This window comes from Lissotriton vulgaris, chromosome 5 (assembly GCF_964263255.1).
Source record: "Lissotriton vulgaris chromosome 5, aLisVul1.2, whole genome shotgun sequence".
In the NCBI taxonomy this organism is placed as follows: Eukaryota; Metazoa; Chordata; class Amphibia; order Caudata; family Salamandridae; genus Lissotriton; species Lissotriton vulgaris.
In genome coordinates, this window is record NC_141693.1 from 1,501,467,079 (window position 1) to 1,501,493,105 (window position 26,027).

Consider the following 26,027-nt stretch of genomic DNA (forward strand, 5'->3'; position numbering starts at 1 on the left):
TGTACACATTTTATAATGCTTATGAGGGGTTTTCAGTGACCCCATTCTTGAAGATCCATGAGGACAAAATCGTCCCACTATTGACTTTTTGGGCTGAATACTGGTGAGGGTCTCAATTTGGAACACTGAAACATGATGGACAAAGTTGGTGTTTGGCTCTGGGCATGTCACCATGAACACCATTTCGTGCTATTCTCAGTAAGTGGACTTAATTTCTGATAACACATTCTTTTAAAGGCACTTCCCTTTAAATAGAAGATTCTAAATAGAAAACCTTCGCTTGGTGAAGCTTTTTTTGAGCAACTGGTAGCGCAACTGGTATGCTAATGCACACATGGTTAAACTATTCCTTTTTGTCCATGAGTACTAAAACTACCTTCTTAATCAGAGAGATGAGGTTCCTTATTTAACAAACATGCTACATCTACCAGTGACTTTTGTGTAGGTTGAAGTCATCCCATTGATGACTTGTTATGTTTCCATGAAACCATGTCTTATAGACTTGAAAACTACCAGAGAAGCTATTACTCATTTCTTGCACAAAAATGAGGCATAATGTTTATCCATGCCAATATCATGGGATGTATTTATGGCAGCCATTGTTGGGGGTTATATTCAGTGTTGGGATGTTGCGTAAGAAAATGTTAAATTAGATAGTAAGGGAATTGAACATTTGAAGTCAAAATCTTGAGAATAGACACATCTAGAATTCTTCCAAAGAAATCCAAACCCAGGTTAAAAAAATATATGACTATAGCAAGCTATCGAGACAAAGAGCTAGGTTCTGGGACAACATCCAAAATTCGACGTACATGTCTAAAATGAAAGAAATGCAGTTCAACTATCCTGTCAAATTTAGATAGTTGCAAAAATGAGGAAATTGATGACTTGTTCCAATCTTTTTATGAGGAAATTTCATATTCCTGGTGGGAAAGTAAAAGATAAGGTAATCAGAATGTACTCAGTAGTGTTGTGCCTATCAAACTGAGTAAGCCAGGAGTTAGACTACCTGATTCCAGATATATTAATATTGGTTTGTTTTGTAAAGCGCTCGATGCCAATGGCATCTTGGCACTAATGTCTATCTACTGCACTGAATAAAGAACGATTGCAAAACTCACCTATACTGCTTGCATCTATTCACATTGAGCAAGAGAATAACTAAGTTTTAAGCTGTTTCCTGAAGCTAAAAAAAAGACTGGTCTCTTATGTGTTCGGGTCTGTTATTTCACCGTTATGCCGTGGAGCAAATAAAACTCCTACTTCCTCAATCCCTTTTTCTGATTTTACCGACATTGCTGTCCTAGAATTAGTCAAATGTAGGGTCCTGCTAGGCCCTTTTTTCAAGTAGGCTGGGTCACCCCATACATGGTTTTATGATCCAAGCATAAGGCCTTGAAACTGACTCTTTTCTTCACAGGAGGTCAGTTAAGCTTTCGTAACGTCCCAGACACTGCCTTGAACTTTGCAATTCTCTTTACCCGTCTTGAGCTGGTGAATGCCTAATTATAAGGCATTACAATAATCTAGCCATGATAACACCAAGGCTGTGACCACTGATTCTTTGAGTTCAAAGGGATGAATGGAAGATTCTTCCTGGTCTTACGCAAAACCAGAGGAGGTGAGTTTATTAATCTGTGCGTTGAAGAACAAACTGGGATCCAAGATTATTCCCAGATTCCTGACAAAAGATACCAGAGTGGGAGGAGAGGCAAGCATCTGGGGCCACCAGTATTGATCCCAAGAGACCAACTCCTTGTTAAAAGGTGAACCTCAGTTTTAGCCGTATTAAACATAAGACTGTTATCGCTCATCCTTTGTTTAATGGCTCTCATACATCCATTGAAGCAGCGTGCTGTCTCATCAACATCATTTGAGAAATAAACAACAATTTTTGTGTCATCTGCATATGCTACAGGAGCAAAACCAAATGACCAAATTAGTCTTGTCAGGGGGCCCACATAAATGTTAAACAGCGTGGAGCTTAGCGATGAGCCCTGAGGGACTCCATATGGCAGTGTAAAGTACTAAGAAATCAAGTCCCCCAAGGCCAGTGATTGTTCTCTGTGTGAAATAAAGGAATGAAGCAGCTCCAAAGCTGAGCCTCCAACTACAATTTCTACCAAGTCATCTAGCAAGAACTCATGGTTAACGGTGTCAAAGGCTGCCGATAGATCCAATAAGATCATCGCTGCCTTGCCTTCGTTATCCAGGGTACTTCTCAGCGCCTCAAAAGCCACAACAAGAGTGGACACTGTGCTGTGATTTGACCTAAAACCATATTGTGCAGATTCTAGGATTTCTTTCTCCTCCACTAATTTAGACAGTGAAATGTTCATATGTTTTCAAGGATCTTAGCTGGAAAAGGTAACCAAGAAATAGGAGAGAGGAGTTGGCCTAACGGCAAGGGTGGCTGACCTCAAATCTGGGGAACCGGGTTCGAGTCTCAGCAATGACACTGAACATCCTGTGATTCTGAACAAAAATGAATGTATCCTCATGTAACGCAACTGGTGCTATGTAAGGTGCTCTGATACCTGCTACCTTCAGCTCAAATTCGAGCTATGTAAAACTCTGTAGAAAAAAAATAGGAATGTAGCCCTTCACTTCTTTTAGATCTAATTGAAGGTTTGTTCAAAATAGTGAGAGACTAGAGGCATTTTTCCACTCCATAGGAAAGAGTCAAGAATCCAAAATGGACTTTGATAGGATAGTTAGGGGGGAGTAATCACCCCAGCAATCTCATGAACAATTTTCGGGGGGTAGCAAGGGTCAGACGGAGCCACAGATTTTGTATGGCCTAGGAGCTGAGCTACTTGTTCCTCCATAAGAAGGGAAATCTTAACAATGGTATTTTTATGAGGTATTTGATCACAGGCCAGCTGACAAGGGACCATAGTGCAGTTTGAACATAATCTGGAAAGCATCTAAACTGTTTTAAATAGTTCTCATGTGGAATTCTTGGCTCAATTAATTTTCTCTGATAAATATTTGCTTTTCTCAATAACTGTCAGATTTTTATATTCTTGGATAAATTATGATATTTAATCTTTTCTCCCCTACAGTAGTATTTCCTCCACACTTTTCCTGCCTTATATATTTTTGTTTTTAGTTCCTTAAACTGAGCAGAGAGCCAGAGGGGCAGATGGTCTTCTTCTGTAATTTTTGCTAGTTTTAGCAGGGGCGATCTTGGTAACAGCAGCTCTTAACCACTCCAAATATGTATCTACAGTTGGCTAAGAGTCTTTCATAAATCGGGGGTATGATCTGGCTAAAACCTCTACCAGGTCTATTTTGAAAATTGTAATTCCAGGCTTGGACTTTTTGACATTGCACATGTTTTTTTATAGCATTAGTGGACGAGACAGATTCTAAATAAAAATTGACTGTAATAGGCAAGATATCTTCAACCTTTAGATCTGACTTATTGCAAAAAAATCTTTTCTGAATAAGTCCTGTTATATGGGTGGGGTAAATCACCTGCTTGTTAAACCTGTACACTCTCTACCACTAGGCACATTTCCTGATTAAGATAGTTTCTCAACCTAACTTTTGTTTTATTCTGTTTATTACGCATTATACCGAAAGATGCTCAGAACAAGGGCAGTACATGATAGTACATCTCTGACATATATAAAAATACTCTTTTGATCTATAGTTAAGATAAGCCATATTAAGAAATTAACATGATAAAAACCGAACTTGGTACAGTCTATATGTCAATTTACCATCATCAATGATACAGGATACAATATAAGAGAAGCATTCCCAAACACCTCACCAAGTTCATCACTCTCCCAGAATTCTTCAATAGTGCTGTAAGCCTGCTCAGCACATGCATTTCATACACCTCCCTGCTCAACCTTACTTTCAGAAGTAATTAATCCATTATGATTCTCTTCCCCCTGTGATTGTGTCGTCTGCATAATCATTTAATTCCGATTCCTATGTATACTCCCCTGTAAGATGGTCCAGGTGTCCAGATCCTCCTGTAGATTATCATCCCTGTGACTGAATTTCATTTTGACCTCCTCTGCAATCGCCAACTCTACCTCATCCCTACTCCACAATTTAACAGAGGGTGCTTTGGCACCCATCCACCCAATGGCTATTCTCCTCCTGGCCAATACCAGGACTAACTGTACGAATTTCCAGTGCATCTTCCACTTACTAGGCTTTTTAATAATGCCAAGCTGACACATCTGAGGGTCTTCCTCTAATACCATCGCAGTGACAGCCTGATGTTTCATCACTACCTGCTGCCAAAACTCCAGTTTCTCTGAAAGTCCTCCACCATGTACAAGAAGGTAGCACCCTCACACCCACACCAAGGACAGACTGCTCCCCTACCACTACACATCTTACTAAGTTTAATCAGCATAATGTACTTTCGGTGCAAAAAATTAAAGTGAGTTGATGTAAATGGGGGTCTTTAGTTCTCAATGGTTTGCATCTTTGTATAAATAGGGACCCTTGCTTCTAGTCAGGGTAAGGGATTTACGCCCTTAGACAACACCTGCTCACCCCCTTGGTAGCTTGGCATGAGCAGGCACGATTATCTCAAAGGCAGTGTGTAAAGTATTTGTGTACACATACAGTAATACAGTGAAAATACTACAAATGGACATCACACCAGTTTAGAAAAACAGGAAATCTTTATCTAAACAAAACAAGATCAAAGCAACATAAATCCGCCATACATAGATTAGAAGATTAGATTACCAAAAATAAAGCTTGTAGTAACAAATAGCTCCACCTGGGACTATTATGACTTGCAACAGTTGAAAATCCCAAAGTACAGCGCCAACCGTGGGCAGCACGGCATCAGGCTCAGAGTCACTCGGACCCCAAAGAATAGTACCTTGGCAAACGATGAAAACAAAGAAAATTCACTGCGTCGGGGAGGTGATGCTTCGTTGGCGATAGGTGGTGTTGGTTCCTTATGACAACAGGGGAGGTGAGGCTTTGGTTCCTTACTGCAATGCAGGGGAAGTGAGATGTTGGTTCCTTACTGTTGATGGAGAGGTGACGTCACAGTGGCGTTAATGCATCAGTTCCTTACTACGATGCAGGGTCAATGGATTCGGGAAGTCACCCACGTCAGGTATCGGCTCCGCGATGATGAAGCATCGGCATCAGTGAGGTTGGGGCTGCGATGCGAGTCAGGGTGGTGCGTCATGAGCGGTGCCCTTGGCTCCAGTGCAGCCAGCAGCCTTGATGACGGCATCGGAGTTGGTGCGGCATCAGCAGGCATTGGGGCTGCGGTGCAAGTCGTGGTGGTTCATTGTTCACCTCGTGGGCCTTACTTAGAGGTGACTCACATGTAAGAAAAGCGAAGTTTAGGGCCTGCAAGTAGGTGCACTTGCCAGGTCAACATGTCAGTAGAGACTGCACACAGACACTTCAGGGGCAGGTCTGACACCCCTTTGAAAGGCTGCTGGTGTGGGTGGCACAATCAGTGCTGCAGGCCCACTAGCAACTTTTGACTAACATGGTCTGGGCACATACAATGCATCGGACTAGGGACTTAGTAGTAAGTCAAACAAGCCAATTATGGAAACACGAATCCATATGCACAATTTACATAGGGTGCGCTTGCACTTTGGCACTGATCAGCAGTGTCAAAGTGCCAAAAGCATCTAGACCAGCAAAAATGGAATCTAGCACACAGCACAGCAAAAATACAGGAGGCAGAGTAAAAAAAGACAGGAGAAACCACACCAAGGATGTCAGGTCTAACATGAGTTAACTTAAATTGACAGCTCAGATGCTGCATCCCAATCCTAGTCAGGGAGCTGCTCTGAGAACTCCCCTCCCCATGTCCGCCTTGCCACTGGCTCCCTCTGAACTATATCAGTCTTAAGTGCATTGGAGAGGAGCGTCATTAATTGTCTAGCCCTAAAAAGGAAAACAGGGGGACCTTACTCACTAAGGAACCAGGGTGATCAATTAGTCTAAGAAACAGTGGTTCCTGTGGAATATGTACTTAATATTTACTTGGGACAAACTAAGTGAAAATCGCATTGGGCCAGGGTTTCATAGAGGTGTCAAAGAGAAAGGAATACACATACACTGACTCAGTTGCTAACTAAAGTTGTATTCCTTAAATCAATTACCAATATTTACAAAGCATTTGAGAGAAATATATGAAATATATATACAGGTGTGTATAGTGTCCCAAGTGAAAACATGAACCTAAATAACAAGAGTGACGTTTTGTGACAATATTAATAAGGTTTCTAATGTTTTTCGTTTCTAAAAGCGACCAATGTTTCATGTTTAACATTTACATAGTATCTATATAAAATTAGAATACAGTTTTTAAATGGTTCGCTTTTCCTTTTTCTGTTGACGGCGTTTCGACCCTATACTGGGTGTAGGGTCTCTTCAGGACCTACAATATGGGGACATCTATGGAGAACAGGGAAAAGATTTTGAAAAATGGCCCATATTTAGGCTAAATTGCTGTATTTTTACAAAAGGGAAAAGGAATGTACTAAATGTCTAGCCGGCCCAACCGTCAGTATCAACTGTAATATGTTCTTCACCCGATAGGCAGCCGGGAAGTTGGTCCAAATCTGTGGCACTGTATGCAACAGTTTAGCATAATGCAGGAATTTCCCCCTCCCACCACATATGCCTCTTGCAGCCTCCATGAATGTAAGGAAGGTCTTCTTTTGGTATAGATCCTCCATCATTTCACAGCCTCCTTCTCTCCATCGCATCACTGACATATCCCCCACAATGTGCTTAAATTGGAGCAACGTCCATATACCCAATTCACCAGCAAATGGCAGTCGCTTAATCACCCCCATGACCACTCACTCACAAAGTTCTGCAACCTGTCGGACCAGATACGGGGCATCATGCAGTGTCCAAGATCCGCGCATAGGAAGTTCCATCAAAGGATACTTATCATAGGTGCCACGGAGCAACCTCTTCTCCCAGTTATCATCCTCAGGGTTGCACTCACTGCATGCTGTAATTTTGAAGCATAATAATAAAGCCCCAAGTCTGACAAATCCATTCCAACCTCCAACATATCACGCTTGAGCTGGGGCAATACCACACAGCACCTTCCTCCTGCTCAGACACGAGAGACCAACAAATTGTCCACCATCTTAAACAGGGTGCATGGGAGCATAAATAAGACATTCTGTATAATAGACAGACACTAGGGGAGAAACACCATCTTTGCCACAGCCACTCTTCCCACCATAGAGATCAGAATGTGTTCCAGAAATGTACAGAATTAGTCAAGCCACTCAGCTATGGCTCTATGCAGTGCAGCAGCTCAACTGCTACTGTGTGACCCACCCTGATTCCAAGATATCGAAAGGCATCCATCTCCCAATGCAACACCAATGATCTGTGTCCTGGATTGCCACTAGTGTCCATATTGAGAACAATACAGATTTACTTCTATTAATCCAAAGTCCCGCTACCATCTCAAATGTCTCTAAGTAGGACAAAAGCCATGGTACCGCTTCCCAAGGGCCCCACAGGTAGAACAGCACATCAGCATAGAGTGAAATGAGGTGTGTCACATCCCCCACCATAATACCTGCATCATTCATTGCAGCCCAGAGGAAACCCACCAGCGGCTCCATTGCTAAGGCAAAGAGTAATGTTGAGAGTGGGCATCTCTTCGGGTGCCACGTTGCACTTCTCACACGGATAGTATCAGACCTCCACTGTGTACCCTTGCCCTGGGTGCAGTGTATAGTATTAACACCCAGTGTAAAAAACGGGGGCCAAAGCCCATCTTCTCTTAGGATGTGTTGTAATTAACCCCATTCTACTGTGTCAAATGCTTTAATTATATCTACTGACACAAGTGCTATTTCTGCATTATCAAAGCTGGTCTCGTGTATGACGTGGGCAGCCTTACGCAAATTGAGGGCCATACTACGTCCCAGTAAAAAACCACACTGGTCCTCATCGCAGCTTGCAGGCAATTCGACAGCAGTTTACACAATACTTTCTTGTCCACATTCAGCATTGTGAGAGGACTATATGATGATGGATCCATTGCATCTCCCCCCGACTTGGGCACCAAACATACTACCCCTTCCCTAAGTGTTGTGGGGTAACACACCACTCCCCCTTGCCTCTTGGAATACTCGCCAGCTGTGCCTTACATGCCTGGTAGACCTCTACCGGAAAGCCATCACCTCCGGGCGACTTTCTGCAATTCATATCAGTAATCACCTGTTTCACTTCCTGAAGAGTAATATCTGACTTTAGCTTTTCTCGTAAGAGGGATGGCAAATCAGAAAGTTCCTTACTTGCTGGATAATCTGACACTGTCATATCATCAGCAGTCGCACCTCCCCCGTAAAGGTCTACTTGGTGGTCCCTCAAGACTTCAGTAATATGTTGCTGTGTATTGACCATGGTCTAGTCACCACGGCGGAGAGTCATGAGGGGGGCTTCTCTGTCTCTCTCCTAAGTAGCCAGGCTAGCCATCTACCCATTCGGGGTCTCTCTCGGTGTAGTTTCTGCCTGTGCTCTCATCTTATCTAATCTGTCCCATGTATCCCACAGATGTCTTTTGATATCAACTAAGGAGTCAGCTATATCTGGGCTCTCATCATCCAACTGCTGGGCCTCCGCTAATTGCTTCTCAAGGTTCTCCAGTTTGGCCTGCAGCTGTCTATGCAGACCACTTATCCTACTTAAACATTCCCCAAGTATAACCGCTTTGAGCACCTCCCACTCCATGCCCCTGCTCGTCATGGTGCCCCAATTATTCTGTAATCTTTTCACCAAGGGCCTGTCTAAATGACACATCCAGCAATGCCTTCATCTGCAATCATCAAAGTCCCCGTCAGATTGTGTCCAGGCTCCATTCCTCTCCAGTAGCATGGGGAGTGGTCAGATAAGAACCTACCCAGGTAGACTACCTTCTGTATATCCACCTGCATATTAGATGTACCCAAGGCACGGTCTAACAGCTGTAAGTATTATGTTTGTCCTAATAGCAGGAATATTCCCACCCTGATGCATAACAATCTCTCCACACATCTACACATTGCAAATTATTCATAACATCAGTTAGAGTGTCCACAATACCTAGTTTAGTCATACCGCTGGTTGGCCGTCGATCTATAACTGGATCTCGGACACAACTGAAGTCCACCACCACAACAGTCGCTCCACCATATTACCCATCAGTGTTTGCATCTTTGGGAAGAACTCCCTGTCTTCAACATTGGGAGTGTAGGTATTCAGATATTTATATCCACCCCGTCCAATAACCCCTGCACCAGCACGTGTCTACCTTGTGTGTCAACCTCTGAATCCATAATATGACCAAGTTGAGGCAAATGTTATGGACCTGAGCATACGATGAACAGTGGTATGTCCACTTGTATCCGGTTTTTCCTAATTGCGCTGTCCAGTTGTATGTTTAATAATGTATATTGTAAGGGACTGTGATATCAAAGTGTGTGTCCACATCCCCAATAAAATATAAAATAAAGTTGTAAGGAAAAAATAGCTGATACCGAGCCCATAAGGAGTTGATGATGATGCTGAATGAGTGTTTGCCCTTTTCAGCAAATACAACCTCCCTGACTCCTGACAATTACAGAGTTCTGCTACAAACCAGGTATGCAGTGTGCCCATTATTTCTAAGAAAATCTAGCTGCAAGCTATTTTACATTCCATGCTCTCCTAGCATGGTGTATTGAAGTAGGTTTTAGGGTGTTAGGTGTTATGGATAGCATTTTAACCATGGTTTGTTTTTAATTACCACAGTGTCCCTAGATCCCTGTTTATGGACTGGCAGTAACCCAAAAACATTGACCTAACTTCAACTGTGTATTGGGTGAGGTTCTGCGGGCTGCAAAAACCTGTGTTGTACATTCAGCTAAGTTCACTCATGTAAATGTAAATGTAAATGTGCTGGACTTGTAAAGCGCACAGCTGCCCGTAGGCGTCCCGGCGCTTGCTTAGGGAACCCGTCCTGGTATTCCCCTGTGAGAAACCACGGCAGGGTGTCCACAAGGTGAAAGCCAGGCATCCCGCCGCGAGGGGCCGTAGTGGAGATTAAGCAAGCTATTGCCCAGAGTCGCAGAGTGTGACCCCGTGAGTTGAGTAGGCACCAGAGCGAGAATTGTCGAGTCCGTGGAATTTTGAGCCCGAGACCCGCCGAGGCGGGGAATCGAACCCTGGTCCACGGTCGATCTCAGCTTCTGGGTCTGCCGCCTCTAACCACTGAGCCACGCTTCTCCACGCATGTCACTTGTAGGTGTGAAAGCAAACCTTGTAGAGCTAAGCCAGAGACTCAGTTTATGCAACATGACCTGCCCATCAGACCTCTGCAAGACTCAGCCACCAGTCTCAGTGTATTCAGCATGCCCTAGTCCAAGTGTTCTTTGAAGACTTTTTTTCCTTAGTAGCCAAATCTATGACTTCCAGCTACTGTGGCCTCTTGCGTGGAGTCCAAAAGAACCTGGCCATCATCCAAAACCATCATGCATCCAAAAATCTGGGCACCAGAACTGATGCCAATCTCTCTTTTTCCCCACAGACCACCTCCCTATCTGCCACCTGTTTCTCTCTCAAGAAATCCCTTAAAAAATTATTAGAGTATATTGCTTCCTCGGCTTGCAAAAGAATGGTAGATACTTTAATTACCCTTAGACCTGACTATGGTAAGTTCCTCTTGCTGGGCAGCTGTAAATATTCGATACAGCACCATCAAGTTGTACAGAATTCCGCTGCTAGCTTGATCCTTAACATTCTTAAATGGCAACCTACTTTACCATCACTAAAACTCCTTCACTGGCATCCCATTATCAGGATAATCCAATTTAAGTTTTTTTTTTACATTAGGGCAGTTCAGGACAAAAACCCCAAATATCTTCTGGGTGCGTTTTCCTGGTATGCCCTGCCAGGGCCTTGGGGATTATCTGGACTTAGAGTCTTACTTTTCCAAGATTCCACAGATCTCATGATGGTGGTCATTCCTTGGTTTTTGGTGCTGCCAAACTCTGGAAGTCCTTGCCATTGCACATTCGCTCTGTTACATCTGACCATTGTTTCAGCCACAAATGAAAACCTGCCTCTTTTACTCATAGCTACTCTTGTTCTTCTTACTCCGCTTAACCGCTGACTGATCTTCAGCACTGGGATGCCCAGGTTTGAGCAGCTGTGTACTCTGTAAAACCATTCATTTATTCATTCATTCATTCATTGCAAACTCCGATAGCAAATGACACTTTGGTGTTAAGAATTTGTAAGGATGCTCACCTCAAAATAGGTTAAGATGCCTGGCTCCTTGGTAAATTCACCAGCGGTCCCTGGGCCATTGATCTGAGCTCCCGGCTTTGTGTCATAGCCTGGGATGGTGAATGACCGCCCATATGTTGGAAAGCCCATCAGTAGCTTATCTGCAGGTGCACCCTTCTCCTTCCAGTAATTCATAGCATACTCCTGGAAACACAATCACAGCAATATGGTCAGGAGTGAGAGAGAGTGTTATGGAACACATCAAAGTTTGCTGCACAATGTGCTTATATCCTATATTTAGCAAAGCCCAGGTCTTAAAGATGATACATAAATGACACAGTGGGTTTTACAGTTTACAAAGAACAGACATAACTGCTACAGTCATTAATGCATTACTCAATAATGGCAACTGACTGTTCCTATCGCCTTAGGTAAATGTTTTGTTATCATAACAGATTTGATGTCAATTAGAGTCGGTGGACAAGCCCCTGGCAAACCAAGTCAGAGGTGGTTAGGGTCCCTGCTCCCCTTCTGAGAGACTGGTCACCAGATTTAGAAATCCTCGGCTTCCTGCCGGAAACTCGTGTTTCTACAGTGAAGCCACTGTGGTGGCACCACTGAAAGCACCGATCCTTTGCCGAATGGACACCATCTTTGAAATGCCAGCTCAGCAAACTATATTGGTTTTCAAAAGCAAACTCCCAAAAGTGTATTCTTGAAAGCCAAAAAAGGCAATGGATGGCCCTGATGCTCACAGTTTTCTTCCTGCTCATGGGGGTCATTTCCTATGCTTGCTGTTCAGGACTTCAGGCTTTTCCAGGCGATCCGAACAGAAAAAATTTACTGCACATGGACCGCCCTAAAGAGGGGTGGTCCTGACCTACATTAACCAACTGCATTATTGTAGGTGGGCCGTTAGTCTATGGTGGAAAACAACCTTTACAACGCAACCATTACATCGCACTACACTTACAACACAGTCATTACATCACAACATCCTTTACAATGCATGTTACTACAATGCAGGCATTACAACTCATACCATTACAACGCATGACACTACATCGCATGTCACTACAATGCAGGAATTACAACGCATACTATTACAATGCATACCATTGGAGTTAGAATAGTAATTTTTAGACCCTACACTATCCCAACACTTACCCTACAGTTGCACCCGCTGGAGTTAGAATAGTAATTTGTACCCCTACACTATCCCAAACTTACCCTACTGTTGCACCCCCTGGAGTTAGAATAGTATTTTTTACCCCTATACTATCCAATACTTACTTTAAATTCAATGTAATGGTATGCGTTGTTAAGGTAGTATGAGATGTAATGGAATGCATTGTAAAGGTAGTTTTTTAAAATGCGATGAAGTGTCATGCGATGTAATGGAATGCATTATAGTGGATGTTGCGATGTAAAAACTGCGTTGTAAATGTATGCGTTATTACGTCATACATTTGTCTATAGTTTCAGGCCGCAAAGCCAGCTGCGGTTCCACTTGCTGAACCATGGCACCTTTAAAATAACAGGGACAACCATGAGTTTGGCGGACAAGGCCTCTGACCCTTTTTGACAGATGCCACATATCTGCCAAACTCTAAAAAACTCCATACTTTTAAACGTGTCAAGAGATATATTATAGAGCAGCCAGGACAGATGGAGGAGTCCTCTTACGCAGTTGTAGTATGCATAGCCGCCCCAGTCGTTGCTTCCTTTATTCAGAGGACTGTTGAAGCCGGTGGTCCTGTCCCAGGGTCCATGGAAGTCATAGGTCATTACGCTGATGAAATCTAGAAGCCTTACAAAAACAAAAAAATACACAACAATTACTTATCTAAGTACAGAAAGTTATGCGTGTCGAGAATTTTTTTGAGGCTTAGCTGGATATAAAGACATTAGAAAATCAATATGTCAGAATGTCCCGCACTGTAAAAACTGGTTCAGCACCACATCTTAGAGTGTCTTCACAAATGAATTGCAGATGCCCCTCAGCAATTCCACAACAAAAGGAGCACAAGTTAACGAAGGGTTGTTGGTCTTACACACTCTGGGCAGACCCAGTCCTATTTCCTCCAGTACCGCAATATTTAGAGGAAGAGTCTTCTTACAAACTAGCCAAAAAAACTAGGATCACTTCTTTAGGTGACAACTTGATACTGAATGAACAACAAGATATGGTGAGCAAAACCTGCAAATACTAATTTAAACTCTAAATGCTGCCTGTCCTCCTCCCCTTTCTGATTCTGAGTAGTTATATTTAATTGCGTTATCTGGCCCCAAAATTATACCGCCTGCTATTGACCATTGCCTTCTCACTTAAGCTGCTGCTGGAGAGTCAAATTCACCAAGAGAGTCTTGGCAGGTGTTTGCACCAGTCACCACCATCACCTGTACCCTGGATCTAACCCTCAAGTCTTCACCGCCAAAACACCAACACTCTCCGTCCAAAAAAGGCAAAGCAAAAGGCGAGGCCACGATGGAAGGGGGCTGCGGTATCCATTGCGCATTCATTTGTGTCTCAGCCCACCCCACACACGTGGCAGAGTCACCAAAGAAGAGCTCTGACAAAAGGATCCGGAAGTGTGCAGTTATGCTGATGTCTGTATAAACGCCATTAGGCAGAGATTTCACGGGAAGTCAGACACTGGCAGCATGGGCATGTTGGAAAGCTGCCAGCAGTGGCGAGTGTTAGCACTGCCTGGCCTAATGTTTACTAGTGCTGTAGAATCCGAGGCCCTGACACATCAGCAATACATGGCAGTGCCCATCATAGAGCGGTCCCCACTCACTGCCCAGGGACTGGAGAAAAGCCCTACCACCAGGTCTCATCAGAGGACGTGGTACACCACCTGAAAAAGCTTACAAGCTCCGTGTGCCACACAAATGCCACAGGCACTAATAACTTTTCATTTAAATAACTTAAAATGAAATTTCCCAAGCTAGGTACCAGGCGTTCTTACTCCACCAAGATTATTCAGTCTCCATAAGCCAACTCTATGGCCATCGCCCGTACTGGGGGTTTACTCCCATCCGCCCTAGGCAAGGTGCCAACAAGATATATTTGACACACAAGGTAAAAATTGTGAGGAGTACATCATTCTTGTGGAACTCGGGAGTGAGGATATAAAAACCAACCCACTGGTTTGCACTTCAGAAAGACCTTCCAGTGGAAGCCTCTGTGTACATGAATTGTCTTCCTACAGTGCAAGATTGCATCAGTTTCCTTTTGATGGTGGCCGTCTGGTCCATTTGGTGTACTTACTCTCCAAGTTTCTTAATTTCGTATCCAGTGTCAATGGTTCCTTTGGCACCAGACACAGCCGCAGCGACAAGCAGTCTGGGGCGCCCTGTCGCTTTGCCTTCGGCTTCAAAAGCTTCAAGCAGTTCCTGGTTAAAAATACAGGTAAGAGTCACAATTGTTATGCATTCCAGTAAACCGCAAAGGATATTTTTCTTCAACAGCACATCACCATGATCAATACAGTAACTAAGAGGACCTGGGTGATTGTGAAACTGTCTCACCGTTTCATTTGTCCACCTACGCTGTCACTCCCCCCTTACCATCTTCTTGTCACATGACCTGTTCGAGGGGCTTATTTACTAGCCCATTGCGCCGCCTGCGCATCACTTTTATTGAAGCACCGGCAGCACAAGGGCCTTCGCCATATTAACAAGGCCATGTAAAGTCCCCCTGCCTGACTTTTCATGGTCTTGTAAAAAAAAATTCCTTTTACACATACCTCTGCGTGAAAGGGGCGTTCCACAGGTGTTGCTGTGAGTGTTCCCACGCAACATCCATGTAACTTTAGACATTCCCAGATTTACATTTTGTAAAACTGGGACTGCGTCAGAATCCTAGGGAGGCGTAAGGAGGCGCAACAAGGAGATATACTGTTATTTCTCCTTGTTTTTTCCTCTTTGTATGCGTGCTGCAGAGGAAGGTGTCTCTTTCTGCACAGAAACAATCATCCCCTCAGCGCAGGCACCCTTCAAAATGACGCAGGGTGTCTGCACTGACGCACAGCTGCTGTTTGTGCACCAGTGCAGGGGAGAAGGACAGGAATGCACTGCATCTTGTAGATACAACATATTCCTACCATTTTATTTTGACGCACGGCAGCGCAGCAGGAAGGCCTACGGCGCTGCTGTGCAACAAATTATTGAAGAACTCTCACTCCTCTACTACAGCAACGGTTCTAGGACGCTAGACGTGCTGCAAGGGGTCGGGCGATGCAAGGATTAGCAGAGGAGCCCAGAAAAATCCTACACAGACACTTTTCCTAAGCACTGTACTAAGAAGTCCTTATTATCCCCAGAGCAGCAGACATTCCCTACAATTTCTGTGTGGCATTTAGAGGTATGGAGAGATTGGACAAGAGTAGGGTGGCATTTCCTTATTCCCCGAAGTGAAAGTTAGGGTGTGAACACATCTCACTGTCCATCACTTAGCGGGGCCATGGAACATGGAAAGTCGGTGTGGGAAGCCGTGGAAGATGGACAGCGTGTGCTGAGGAGGGGCATAGGGACTGGCACAGGACGAAGCTATGGGACATGCTCACAGTGTGAAGGGGAAAGGGCACATGACTGGACTTTGTAAGGAGCCATGGAACAAAAACAACATGTGAGGTGCCTAGGACTCACAAGAGACCATGTGAGGAGCCATGGCCACTGGCACACGTTTACAGAGCGAGGAGGGGGCAGCATAAACAGGCAGAGGAAGAGGCAATATGGACATACTATGAGGGGTGTTGAAGGAAAGTACAGACAGTCAGAGTAGCTGGGGGCACACAGGCAGGCACTGGTGGGAGCGCGGGAGTTGAGCAGAAAGGCAAAAAGTGTGTGCACACCAGAGGCACATGAACACAATGTGAGGAGCAGAGGGCTCCTCACATTGGGACAAACAGTGAAATGCACTCTCACGTGAACAGTGTACAGAGGATAAAGCGCAAGGACATATGCTGGGAGGAAGCCAGGGCACATATAAAAAGATGGACCCACATGGCAGGCAGCCAATGGAGATGGGCACACATGTGCACAGGTTAAAGACACAGCGGCACATGGAGAGACAGTGAGCCTGATTCAGAATTTATTTGTACATTTATGGGTACCTGTGCAGTTGCAAATTCATTGAGGAGATTTAAGATTTTGTGCGCGATTTATAGACTTATTTGGCGTCTTTGTGATTTGCAACTTTTGCAGCATGCTAACCCTAGTTTGGGGAGTGCACACGTGCGGAAACCCCATCTGACTGGAATTAGGATGTTTGTTTGCTTTCACAACTATTTTTTAATCTCAGTGTATACCCAGAGAGTAGTACAGCGGCATGATCTAAACTGATGGGTCCCCTCTGTGGAATGTGATGAGGGGCCTCTGCGTCTCCCATAGCTGACAGACCTTGGCCTGAATGGGTACCCCTGAAGTGTTTGGAACCTCTGAAGTGTTTGGGTCTCCTAAAGGGGTGAGGTCCCTCCACGCCTCAAGGCTGCAGTGTCTTGAGTTACACCCTTGAGTAGTGATTCGATGAATGTTCACCTCATTTACATTGCTTTCCCTCGTATAAATAACCTGCTGCTCCCCTGGAAACCCTCTTTAACCCTCGAGGTGTTACTAATGAATACCCATGAGTGACATCAGAGCCAGTGATGGCCATCCTGGCTCTGTGGATCCATTTTTAGACATGCTTTCGGAGTTTGTGAATCTTTGTGGGGGTCCATCTGCTATAGACACAGTCAGATTTTTAGAAATTTGGCCCATTGTGAGGAGCCGGGGCCGAATGGATGCAGTGTGGGGGTCCAAGGATACATGGGGAAATTGTGAAGAGCAGGGGATAGAGGGTTGATAGAGAGACAGTTTGAGGAGTAAGACGCAACCACAGCTGCAAGGGTAGACAGTATGAGCGGCTTGCGTTGAGGAGAAATACAGTGTGAGGCAATTGGCACCAATGGCCCTTGTGCAAAGCTGAGGCTATACGTAGGCGAGGGAGGCACTTGGACACAGCGCGCGGGGCTAGAAGGCACATGGGCAGTGGGTGACATATTAGCCAATAAGACAGCACAGAGAGTTAACCGTGTGCTGATCACTAGCTCTGTCCCAGCTCTACTATCCTTTCAAAGGCATGGGGAAATTGCACAATCTCAATGTGACAAGACAACTCCCTGCTGTCTGAAAAGGCTTCTAATGAAAGTTCATCCAGATTTTACCATTTACTCCGCCTGTGACAGTTTTAGGAATGGCCTCAGCTGCTCCCTACAGGTAGGACCGTCTCTGCATAGATTTCATCTTTATACATGTTCACTGACCTGAACCAGGACGGTGAAGCGCTGCTTGTCCTCTGGAGGGCTCCCTCTGTCCGCATGCCCTGGGTACTCCCAGTCCAGGTCCAGTCCGTCGAACCCATACAAACGAAGCCAGTCAATCACTGAATCAATGAATATTTTACGGTTCGCCGCAGAGGAAGACATAGCTGTGAATCTACAACAATGATCAATCACAAGGTGCTCTTGCTACATGGGCACATTTTCTACTCTGGATTCTCAACTGAATCACTGTGGTAATCAGTATTGACATTTCTAACTTTCTGACAACTTATCAATTTCAACTTCATTGAAAGCTTGAAACCTCATTAAATATCAGGAATATCATCTCCAGGTTCGGTCTACCACTTGAACAGAAGTACAACCACAAATTTCAGTAATCATCTACAACTTCACTTTATATGTCCCTTTTCAGCCCCAGAGTTTAGACCTATGTCCATCTCTAATCTCACTGATGAATCCCTTCTCTAACTTCATGGAACATCTTCTCAAACTTCACTGTCTCCGTCATAGTCTTACTCACTATCTCCTCCCAGCTCCACTCTCTGTGGGTTTGTAAATGTTGATCACTGACCACACTCTCATCCCAAAGTAGAACGTTCTGATTCTAAAAGCAGCTCTTACTTCGCAGTACCAAAGGTCCATCCTCCAATCGCCAACAGGGTGCGTAGTTCGGGATTCCTATGGAGCAAAAAACAGTTTTATTATTTATAATGATGAGTTTCAGTGCAGAATCTCACCTAAGAGGCTTAACATTGTCACCTCCTGAGACACTTGTAAGGACGTTATAGTTAGGCTAAGATTCCACTTGTATAAAACCATTTAAATTCAGCAGTTACCTGAGCTAACTATAACTCACACCCGCAATGCACTGCTAATAACCTCACATTTTACATCACTCATGACATGGTCAGTGGCTTCACTGATGATATTTCAAATGACATCACTGATTACATCCTCCAGTGAGTGTGTTTCACAAACGTATTTGAGAGTTATAGATATATACTAAGCCAAATTACTATTTTTTTGTACTACTGAGTGACACCGTTCCTAACATATGTCAACAGAGTGCCTGAATATCTGGATATATATATATCCAGATGGATCTTTGGCAAATTATGATTGCAGGATGAATCTCTGATACAAGATATGGGCAGTTTCATTAAGGTATTTTTATAGATAAACATAGCCATAGCAAACTTCCTGTTGTTTGGGACACGTTTAAAGCTGCTGTCCAAAAAGATGTCTCCGCTCTGAAAGTAAACGCATGGCTATAGTACCAAAAATTAAGAGAGCCAGAAGTGGAGGTCGACGTTTTTCTTATGTTGCCTCCAAAAAATGGAATGAGCTTCTGGAATATATTCGTCTGGAAGAAGAGCATCTCTCCTTTCGAAAAATGCTGAAGACTCATTTATTCCCAACCAGATAATCAGCTCTCATCTGTTGGCTCTCTTCCTAGCGCTGGGAGGCCCTCGGGTAGCCATGCGCTTTATAAATGCCTTTTTCATTTCATTTCATTTCTGTTAGGGGCTATATTATCTATACTAAAATTGAAAATAGATTTAGAACATAGTGCCTCACTAATAATATCTCATCACTGTCCAGAGATGAAAAAGAGTAAAATACACATTACAAAATTGGAGCCTAATTAAGACTATGGAAGGATGGCATTACCAAACGGCAGACTTTATTATTTTATTGCCCTTGCGATTATGGCAAATTGTTGGAATACTAAAGATCTATAATTAGTTTGTATGTTTCTTGATCAATTGAATTATTTACCAGAAATCATAAAAAATTTGAGATGCCTCAAAAAAGAAATAAGGCAAACCAAATGTGTCGGTAGGGGACGTTAGGAGGCACATTTGCACTATGAAAATTGGGCTTACATGAAGAATTACTCTTTTGCATAATATCAGCACAATCTTGCAGAAATTTTAAGTAATTCTGCGTGAGTATGCTACTAGGAATTACACAATTTACACCCACCCCCACTTTTTATACTAAATTATGTTATTTTACACACATAAGCTCCTAAATAAGATGTTCAATCACATTGCACGTGTTTTCAGATGTCCAAATTATATAATCAGTGATGGTGGCACATACTGCTAATGTACTATATTTTGGAATAAAATGTATTCATTAATAAGTTTCAGAGCAAAACTAGATTACCCAGGGAGAAGAATGTATGAATAGAGATTTTAATTGCATGTTCACTGATTATACAACACTGGAAATTTGCAAAGCTCTTAAAACTTGGTTTTTGAATGAGCATTTTTTCTTTCACTGTTCGTTATTACATGTTAACTTTGACATATGAAATTTAAATTGAACCCACTTTTTATTATCATAATCGGCAACTGTAATTTATCCAATAGCCTACCCAATACGAAATAGGATTAAAGTACTAATAGACCCAACCAGTAATAGCTATTAATGGTGCCAACATGTAGGGCACTTAAAATTGCGAGCTTTTGTCCGAGGCCACGAAGGACAATAATGATGATTTTTGGAAGTAATGAGTATCAGAGGTCATCAATGTGCTAAGACATTTAGGAGCCGTAATCTTACTAGTAACAAATTTGCCTAGCCAGTGCCCGCAACTGTAATATACAACAGTTCCGTGCAACATGTTTCTGTTTTCGTGTTCAGATTTTTTCAAATACTGGGAAGAGATATAAAAATGGAAAATAAACCGTGGCAGCTGCTGCTTAAGGGGGTAGCGAGGCAGGGGGAGCGAGGATTAAAAAAAGAAATCCACGTATCTGCAGACAGGCCACTGCCTCTCCGGCCTCTTCCGATGTTGATGCAGAAATCAAGAAGCACACAGGTTCCCCTAGCCAATCACAACGCTGCTGTCACCTGCATGACAGCAGCTTCATGACCGGTCAGAGCGCTGTGGTTCAGCGCTCAGACTGGGAGTGGGAGCCAGTGCATGTTCTCCACCCAGGCTGTGCAGTACAGTCGGGTGGTGTACATGCTAAGTACACATGACGATTTGGCCGGCCCAAGATGACCAGTCAAACAGTCATGTGCACTTAGAGAGTGCCAACCACTCCACCCCAGCCCCTGCTCTGGCCAGCCCAGCCTGCCTCGCCCTAAAGCCAATAGGGAAAAATAAACTGAGAACATTGCGCTATTATCGATTTATGTTTTCCTTTTTGTACTACTCACAGAAAAGTGACGCGACGCTCCTTATCGGCGGAGCCGCCGCTACAAATTAACCCAATATTCGCTGTTTTCAGGGTTTTGGTGCATGTTTAATATTTCAGTATTCCAAACCACTGAGAGGGAAAATCAGAAAGTTCGACCAACCAAAGCCCCGAATTGGATATAGACAGGACTCGGTGATGAAGCATGCCACCCTTTGTAGGTGAGGGCTGCATATATGAAAAATAATCAATTTCTGTTATGAACGGACCACTTCCACTGCTATCATTTCCCCTTTTTTTAAGTAGTCAATAGCCTCTTGAAATATAATGTAAAACCACCACAATATTGACTTTATCCTCTCAGCTTTGCCAAAAGACTATGGATTTTTCTCTTTAGCTGTGTGTACCGGGGTAGCTTACAGCAGTTCCAGTGTCCTGTTCACAGTTACAAACACTAGAAAGCCCATTAGGATGTGCAGGGGCCGCCACCGCCGGCCCGGCAGTGGTGGTCTCTCCGCCATCTGGCTTCCATTTCCCCCTGCCACATTAGGAAGACGGGGGAATCGCTTACTGACCGCGGCAGTCACAAAGACCACCGTAGGAAGGTGGAATCTGACTACATGGTTGCCCCTACTTTTTTCCTGGTTTTTTTTATGGTTTTTGACTTAGTTTGGCTGGGAACCTGCTATTCAGGTCCCCAACCTTTCTGCTTTCCTCTCTAAATTGATTCCATGTACTATAGGTACACTCCAGTTTGGTTACTGGGATACCCTTGTGAGTCCCTAGTATATGTTACACTAGGGACTAAGGCCATAGGTACCCCAGAGGCCTACCAGGGGCTGCAGCATGTATTATGCCACCACTGGGAAACCTTCCAAAATGACACCACAGGACTGCTACTGCAGCCTGGGTAAGGTGGTGCATGCACCCCTTACTGAGATATAGGTTACCTATATCTACCTTAAATCACTACACATAGAGACCAGTCAGTCACCCCTATGCCAGGCCTTATCAATCCTGAAGGCAGGGTGACTACTTTCGTGTGAGAGGGTGCCCATGCATGAGCAGGGCCCCTCTGCAGCCTTCGGAATCTATTCTCCGGGGTTGTTCTGTGATGCACGGACACATGTCGTGTTTGGTGTCAAACACTTTGGAATCCTACCCCCCCCCCCCCCCGCCAGTCCTGGCCGCGGGGGTAGAATTCCACCCTTCTAGAGGGAGAGACTTGTACACACCGGTACACCTGGTAACAGTTTTAAAGAGCCCTGGCATCACAAAATGGATGCTGCAGCCACAGACACAAGTCTGGCCTCCTGCTGCTGACCGAAACTCAGGCAGGGGAGGCCTGGACAATAGGTTTCCTGTCACAGGGAGGTGTAGCCAACTCCCAGACAGGCTTTAGTGTATTGGGACTGGGTAGGTGCACACTGAGAGAGCTTTGAAGTCTGCACTGGGGGCATATTTGTTGTCCCTGTGAATAGTCCAGTTCAAACCGGTTGCAGGGGCTACCAGCTGCTGCTCTGGCATGAAACTGGACAAAGGAAATGGGTGCAGCCACCCCTCTTTCCAAACCCCCCCATAGGTGGGTCTCCAGAGTATGTCCAACCCCTTCCTTGGGTATAAGTAAGGAACCCCTGGCAACAGGACTTTAGATATCCCTGGATGAAAATCTGCAACTGAATCCTTGAACTTTGACGATCTGTTCAGTGCCAGAGGACTGAAGAATCTCCCTTAGATTAAAGGAGTTACTCCCCTGCAGAGCAAAGCTGAGACCCTCAGCCCTCGTGAGTGACATGGAACCGGAACTCCTGGACACTGTGCACCAGCTTCTCAACGTTCTTTGAGGCTGTGCTTTGGGTTACTTGTCGCCCAAGCCCCGGGCACCTTTTGCGCCGAAGATTACTGGCCTACACTCCACGAGTGTTCAGTTTACCAATTCTGAGTGCGACTTCTCGAGGCCCTTTTGCGATCCCTGGTCCATCAAGTGGTGGGTCCCTGTGAAGGCAACTCTGATTTTTCTTTGGGCTTCTCTGGTTGCTCCAGATGTGCCCTGACTCCCCACCGAGTGGTGAGTCCCTTGGACCTTGCTGGTCCACACTGAAGCATCTTTCTTCTTTCTGCATGGGTTGCTGTTGGCAAGGCTTGTTGGACCCAATCCGGGCACCGACACCGCAGCACTCGACATCCTTTGTGGGACAGCTCGAATCCAGCTCCTGGTTGTCGTCGACGCCTCCTGGTCTTTGTGACTGAAGAGTCAAGCTTCACTTCCTTCACCTGAAATCACCCGGCATCGGTGGGCATACACCTATCGTGCCCCGGGTCACTGGCTAGTGATCCAGACTCTGTCCCCTCTGCTTTTAGGTTCTTCTCATATTCGATCCAGGCTTGGATCACCCCGGACACTTTCCTCTTCGATGGCAGCAGCACTTTGCAGCAGATCACCAATGAAATCAACGATGATTCCCGACACCAAAACACACCTATGCACCCGGCTTCCCTGGGTGAGGTAACTCGAGTACTCCGGTGCTCCTTTGGGTGTTGCCCCTAGAACCCCTTAAGTCTAAAGGGGTTTGCTCAAAGTCCTCCCCTAAGTGTCCTTTGTCTTTAAATGTCCAACTGCGACTTTCCCCATTGAAGTTAACGGTGATCCGCGGCTGTGTTCTCACACTGCATGCGTCCCAAGTGGGTCCCCTGTGGGTCCCCTGTGTCACTATCTTGGGTGGTTCCTTGTGGTCCCAGCACTTCTACTGCCTCTAGGCCCTGTGTCTAGTTAAGTCATGGTTCTTATACCACTTTATAGATATATGGTTTGGTCCGCCCCTAGGGCTCAACGTATATTGTGCTAATTTACTGTGTGTTATTAAGTGAAACATATGTGCTTTAACCTCTAGCCTCATAAAGAGACTAGTAGGGTGTGTTTAGAATAAATACACATATTTTATACATATACCTGGTGTGGTTCTCCTTTCATTTGGTCATTCACAAGATTATAGACTGGTAAAACAAGCTGCTTTACATTCCATCAAGACTTAGCCTGAAGGCTGCTCTCCATAGCTACCACCAGGATAGCTTTCAATGAAGGTTGTCTTTAACCTATCACCTCTAAGGAGCTGTTTGGACTGGTGCAAGGTGCCCACTATCACTAGTGGACAGCATATAGCCGGCCAACTTCTCACAACTGCCTACCACGTTTCCGCCACCGCAATTATAGCGATTGCTTGGCGATCAGCATGTGTTAAACGGCGGCGATGCCTAGCAGGCACCGCCCGCCAGATTACAATGCTGGCATCAGCCAGATTTTCCATGGCGGTTCCACTGTCATGAAAAGGCTGGTGGAGACTGGGTTCTGGGATTGTCAATGTGCACTGGGAGCCAGCCGGGGTAGCCTCTATATTTCCATGCACAAGGTGACAGGCACCGCGTGTTGCCTGCCACGTTGTGAATGGAGAGGCACTATGTGCCATTTGTGCATTGCGGAAGGTGCTGCTGCCAGCACCACCATCCACAATGATCAGGGGCCTGGATGCGCCCGGCATAGTGGCAGGCACATCCAAATACACTGAGCGAGACTGCTGCCTTACCGGCAGCCGGTCCCAGCTCCACAGCGATTGCGGGTGGACTGCTGTCCGCCCACCATCATAATGAGCCTCTAGGATAGCTGTCCGCGGTCTAGGTCCTTCTTCATCCACACCATACAAGGACAACTGGGACAGCTGCCACCGCAGCCTCCTCTAAATTTCGAAGAGCACAAGTGCAGCTGTCAGCTCTCCTAGTCCATCTTTTCCCTTCATAAAATGAGGGTGAAGGATGACCTGAAGAACTCTCAGCTGCCCTGGCACATTGTTGACAACTGTACTTTTTTTTTTTTTCTTTTTTTTAGCTGATGTTCATGAACGTCACGTTATTTTTTAATGGGGCGTATTATCCTCATCAAAATAACATTCTACAACATGGGTTCCCTTTGTTGCTGGTGTAGTATGTTTTTATTTAGGGGGAAACAACTAATTTGTGTTGTTTTCTTTCCTTTGAATTGCTAACATCATGATTTTTGTTATCAAATGGATGGAATCGCTCTGAACATATTCCACAGGCAACCACATGCTGCGATGTTCATTAACATTGGGAAAAAATCAACTAATCAGAATGCTGCTTTTTATTTTTATTATATCCCAGATGTTTGCATACATTAACGGATATTTTCAGATCATGCCCATGCACAAAGGCCTCTTTTATTTCTATTTTATATTCCAAACCCACCAAAAGTAACAAATGAAACCAATCACACAATGCCTACCTAATTTAGTGTACATTCATTGTGGCTTTTTTCCCCTTGGCTAATATTGCCTTTGGAAAGGTTTACCTTTATACCATTAAACAGAAAACTGCTTCCTTTACACCTTGACTTTGCACCTTGGGTTTCCAAAGTTTGGTGTTTATTTGTCCATGGATGGCATTAATAATGCAAAAAACAGGGTTTTCTAAGGAGCCTAGGGTCAACCTTAACTACAAAGGTGGAAATGCATTTAAATATAGAGTAATAATTACTGACTTCTCCTTGAGGGCGTTGACCTGCAGGTAGAGCTCTGGGTCATTCTCTTCATAAGTGGCGATCTTGTGGTTCTCCATGCTGGCAAAAGCGTAGATGATGTGTGTGCACAGCATTGGGTCCACATCTGCTGGCCAGTATGTTGCTGGTGCTTCTCTGTACTGCGACCAGTTGGTGAAGTAGCAGGCCAATTTGTAGGTTGAACCTAGAAACAGAGAACAGAGGATGGTGTGGGTGGTTGCAGAGGACGGCAAAGGCTTTTTTGGGTCAACCTCCAATAGGATCCTTGCCTCTAGAAAAGGTATGCCAAAGGCCAACACTTTATTGGCCCTGGGGACAACCTTGAATATAGCGGGTGATGCTCTATATAAATCAGGCCTGGTCTGGCACCTGTCATAGACCTCTAGCCCACAGCAGTAATAAAATGGTCCCAGTTCTCCCAAGTAGTGAGCAGCTACCAACCACTAAACGTTTTGAAAAATAAATTAATTTTAAGAGTACAGAGGCTCTTGTGTATTTAGAGCAAACCACACTCTGCGCACAGACCCTCCACTCATTTAACAAGCTTCTTAAAATACATGTCTCCACTTGCATGATGGACAGTGTTACCCTTCCAACTCAGCACCCTGCCTGTTCAATGAGAGTGTTGAAGAAGGTGTCAGTGGGGCAGACCACCACATCTGCTTGGCTCGCAAGTATGGTAAAGGCCTGGACCTGTGCCATGTGGGTCCAGGCCTCTGTGTTCAATAGTCCGTTCTGGGT

At 44.6% G+C, this 26,027-nt stretch overlaps 1 protein-coding gene across 1 annotated transcript in view; it reads right to left on the bottom strand.

Annotated features, from left to right (window-relative positions):
- Window positions 1–26,027, bottom strand: part of LOC147712855 (acidic mammalian chitinase-like) — a 59,618-nt gene that overhangs the window by 17,336 nt on the left and 16,255 nt on the right. Inside the window, exons 3-8 of the mRNA XM_086923517.1 lie at window positions 25,269–25,470; window positions 18,189–18,245; window positions 17,550–17,721; window positions 14,513–14,637; window positions 12,925–13,048; window positions 11,260–11,442 (exon numbers count right to left, since the gene is read on the bottom strand). Of these exons, the coding sequence (XP_086779643.1) occupies window positions 11,260–11,442; window positions 12,925–13,048; window positions 14,513–14,637; window positions 17,550–17,721; window positions 18,189–18,245; window positions 25,269–25,470 (863 nt within the window). The remainder of the gene's footprint in view (window positions 1–11,259; window positions 11,443–12,924; window positions 13,049–14,512; window positions 14,638–17,549; window positions 17,722–18,188; window positions 18,246–25,268; window positions 25,471–26,027) is intronic.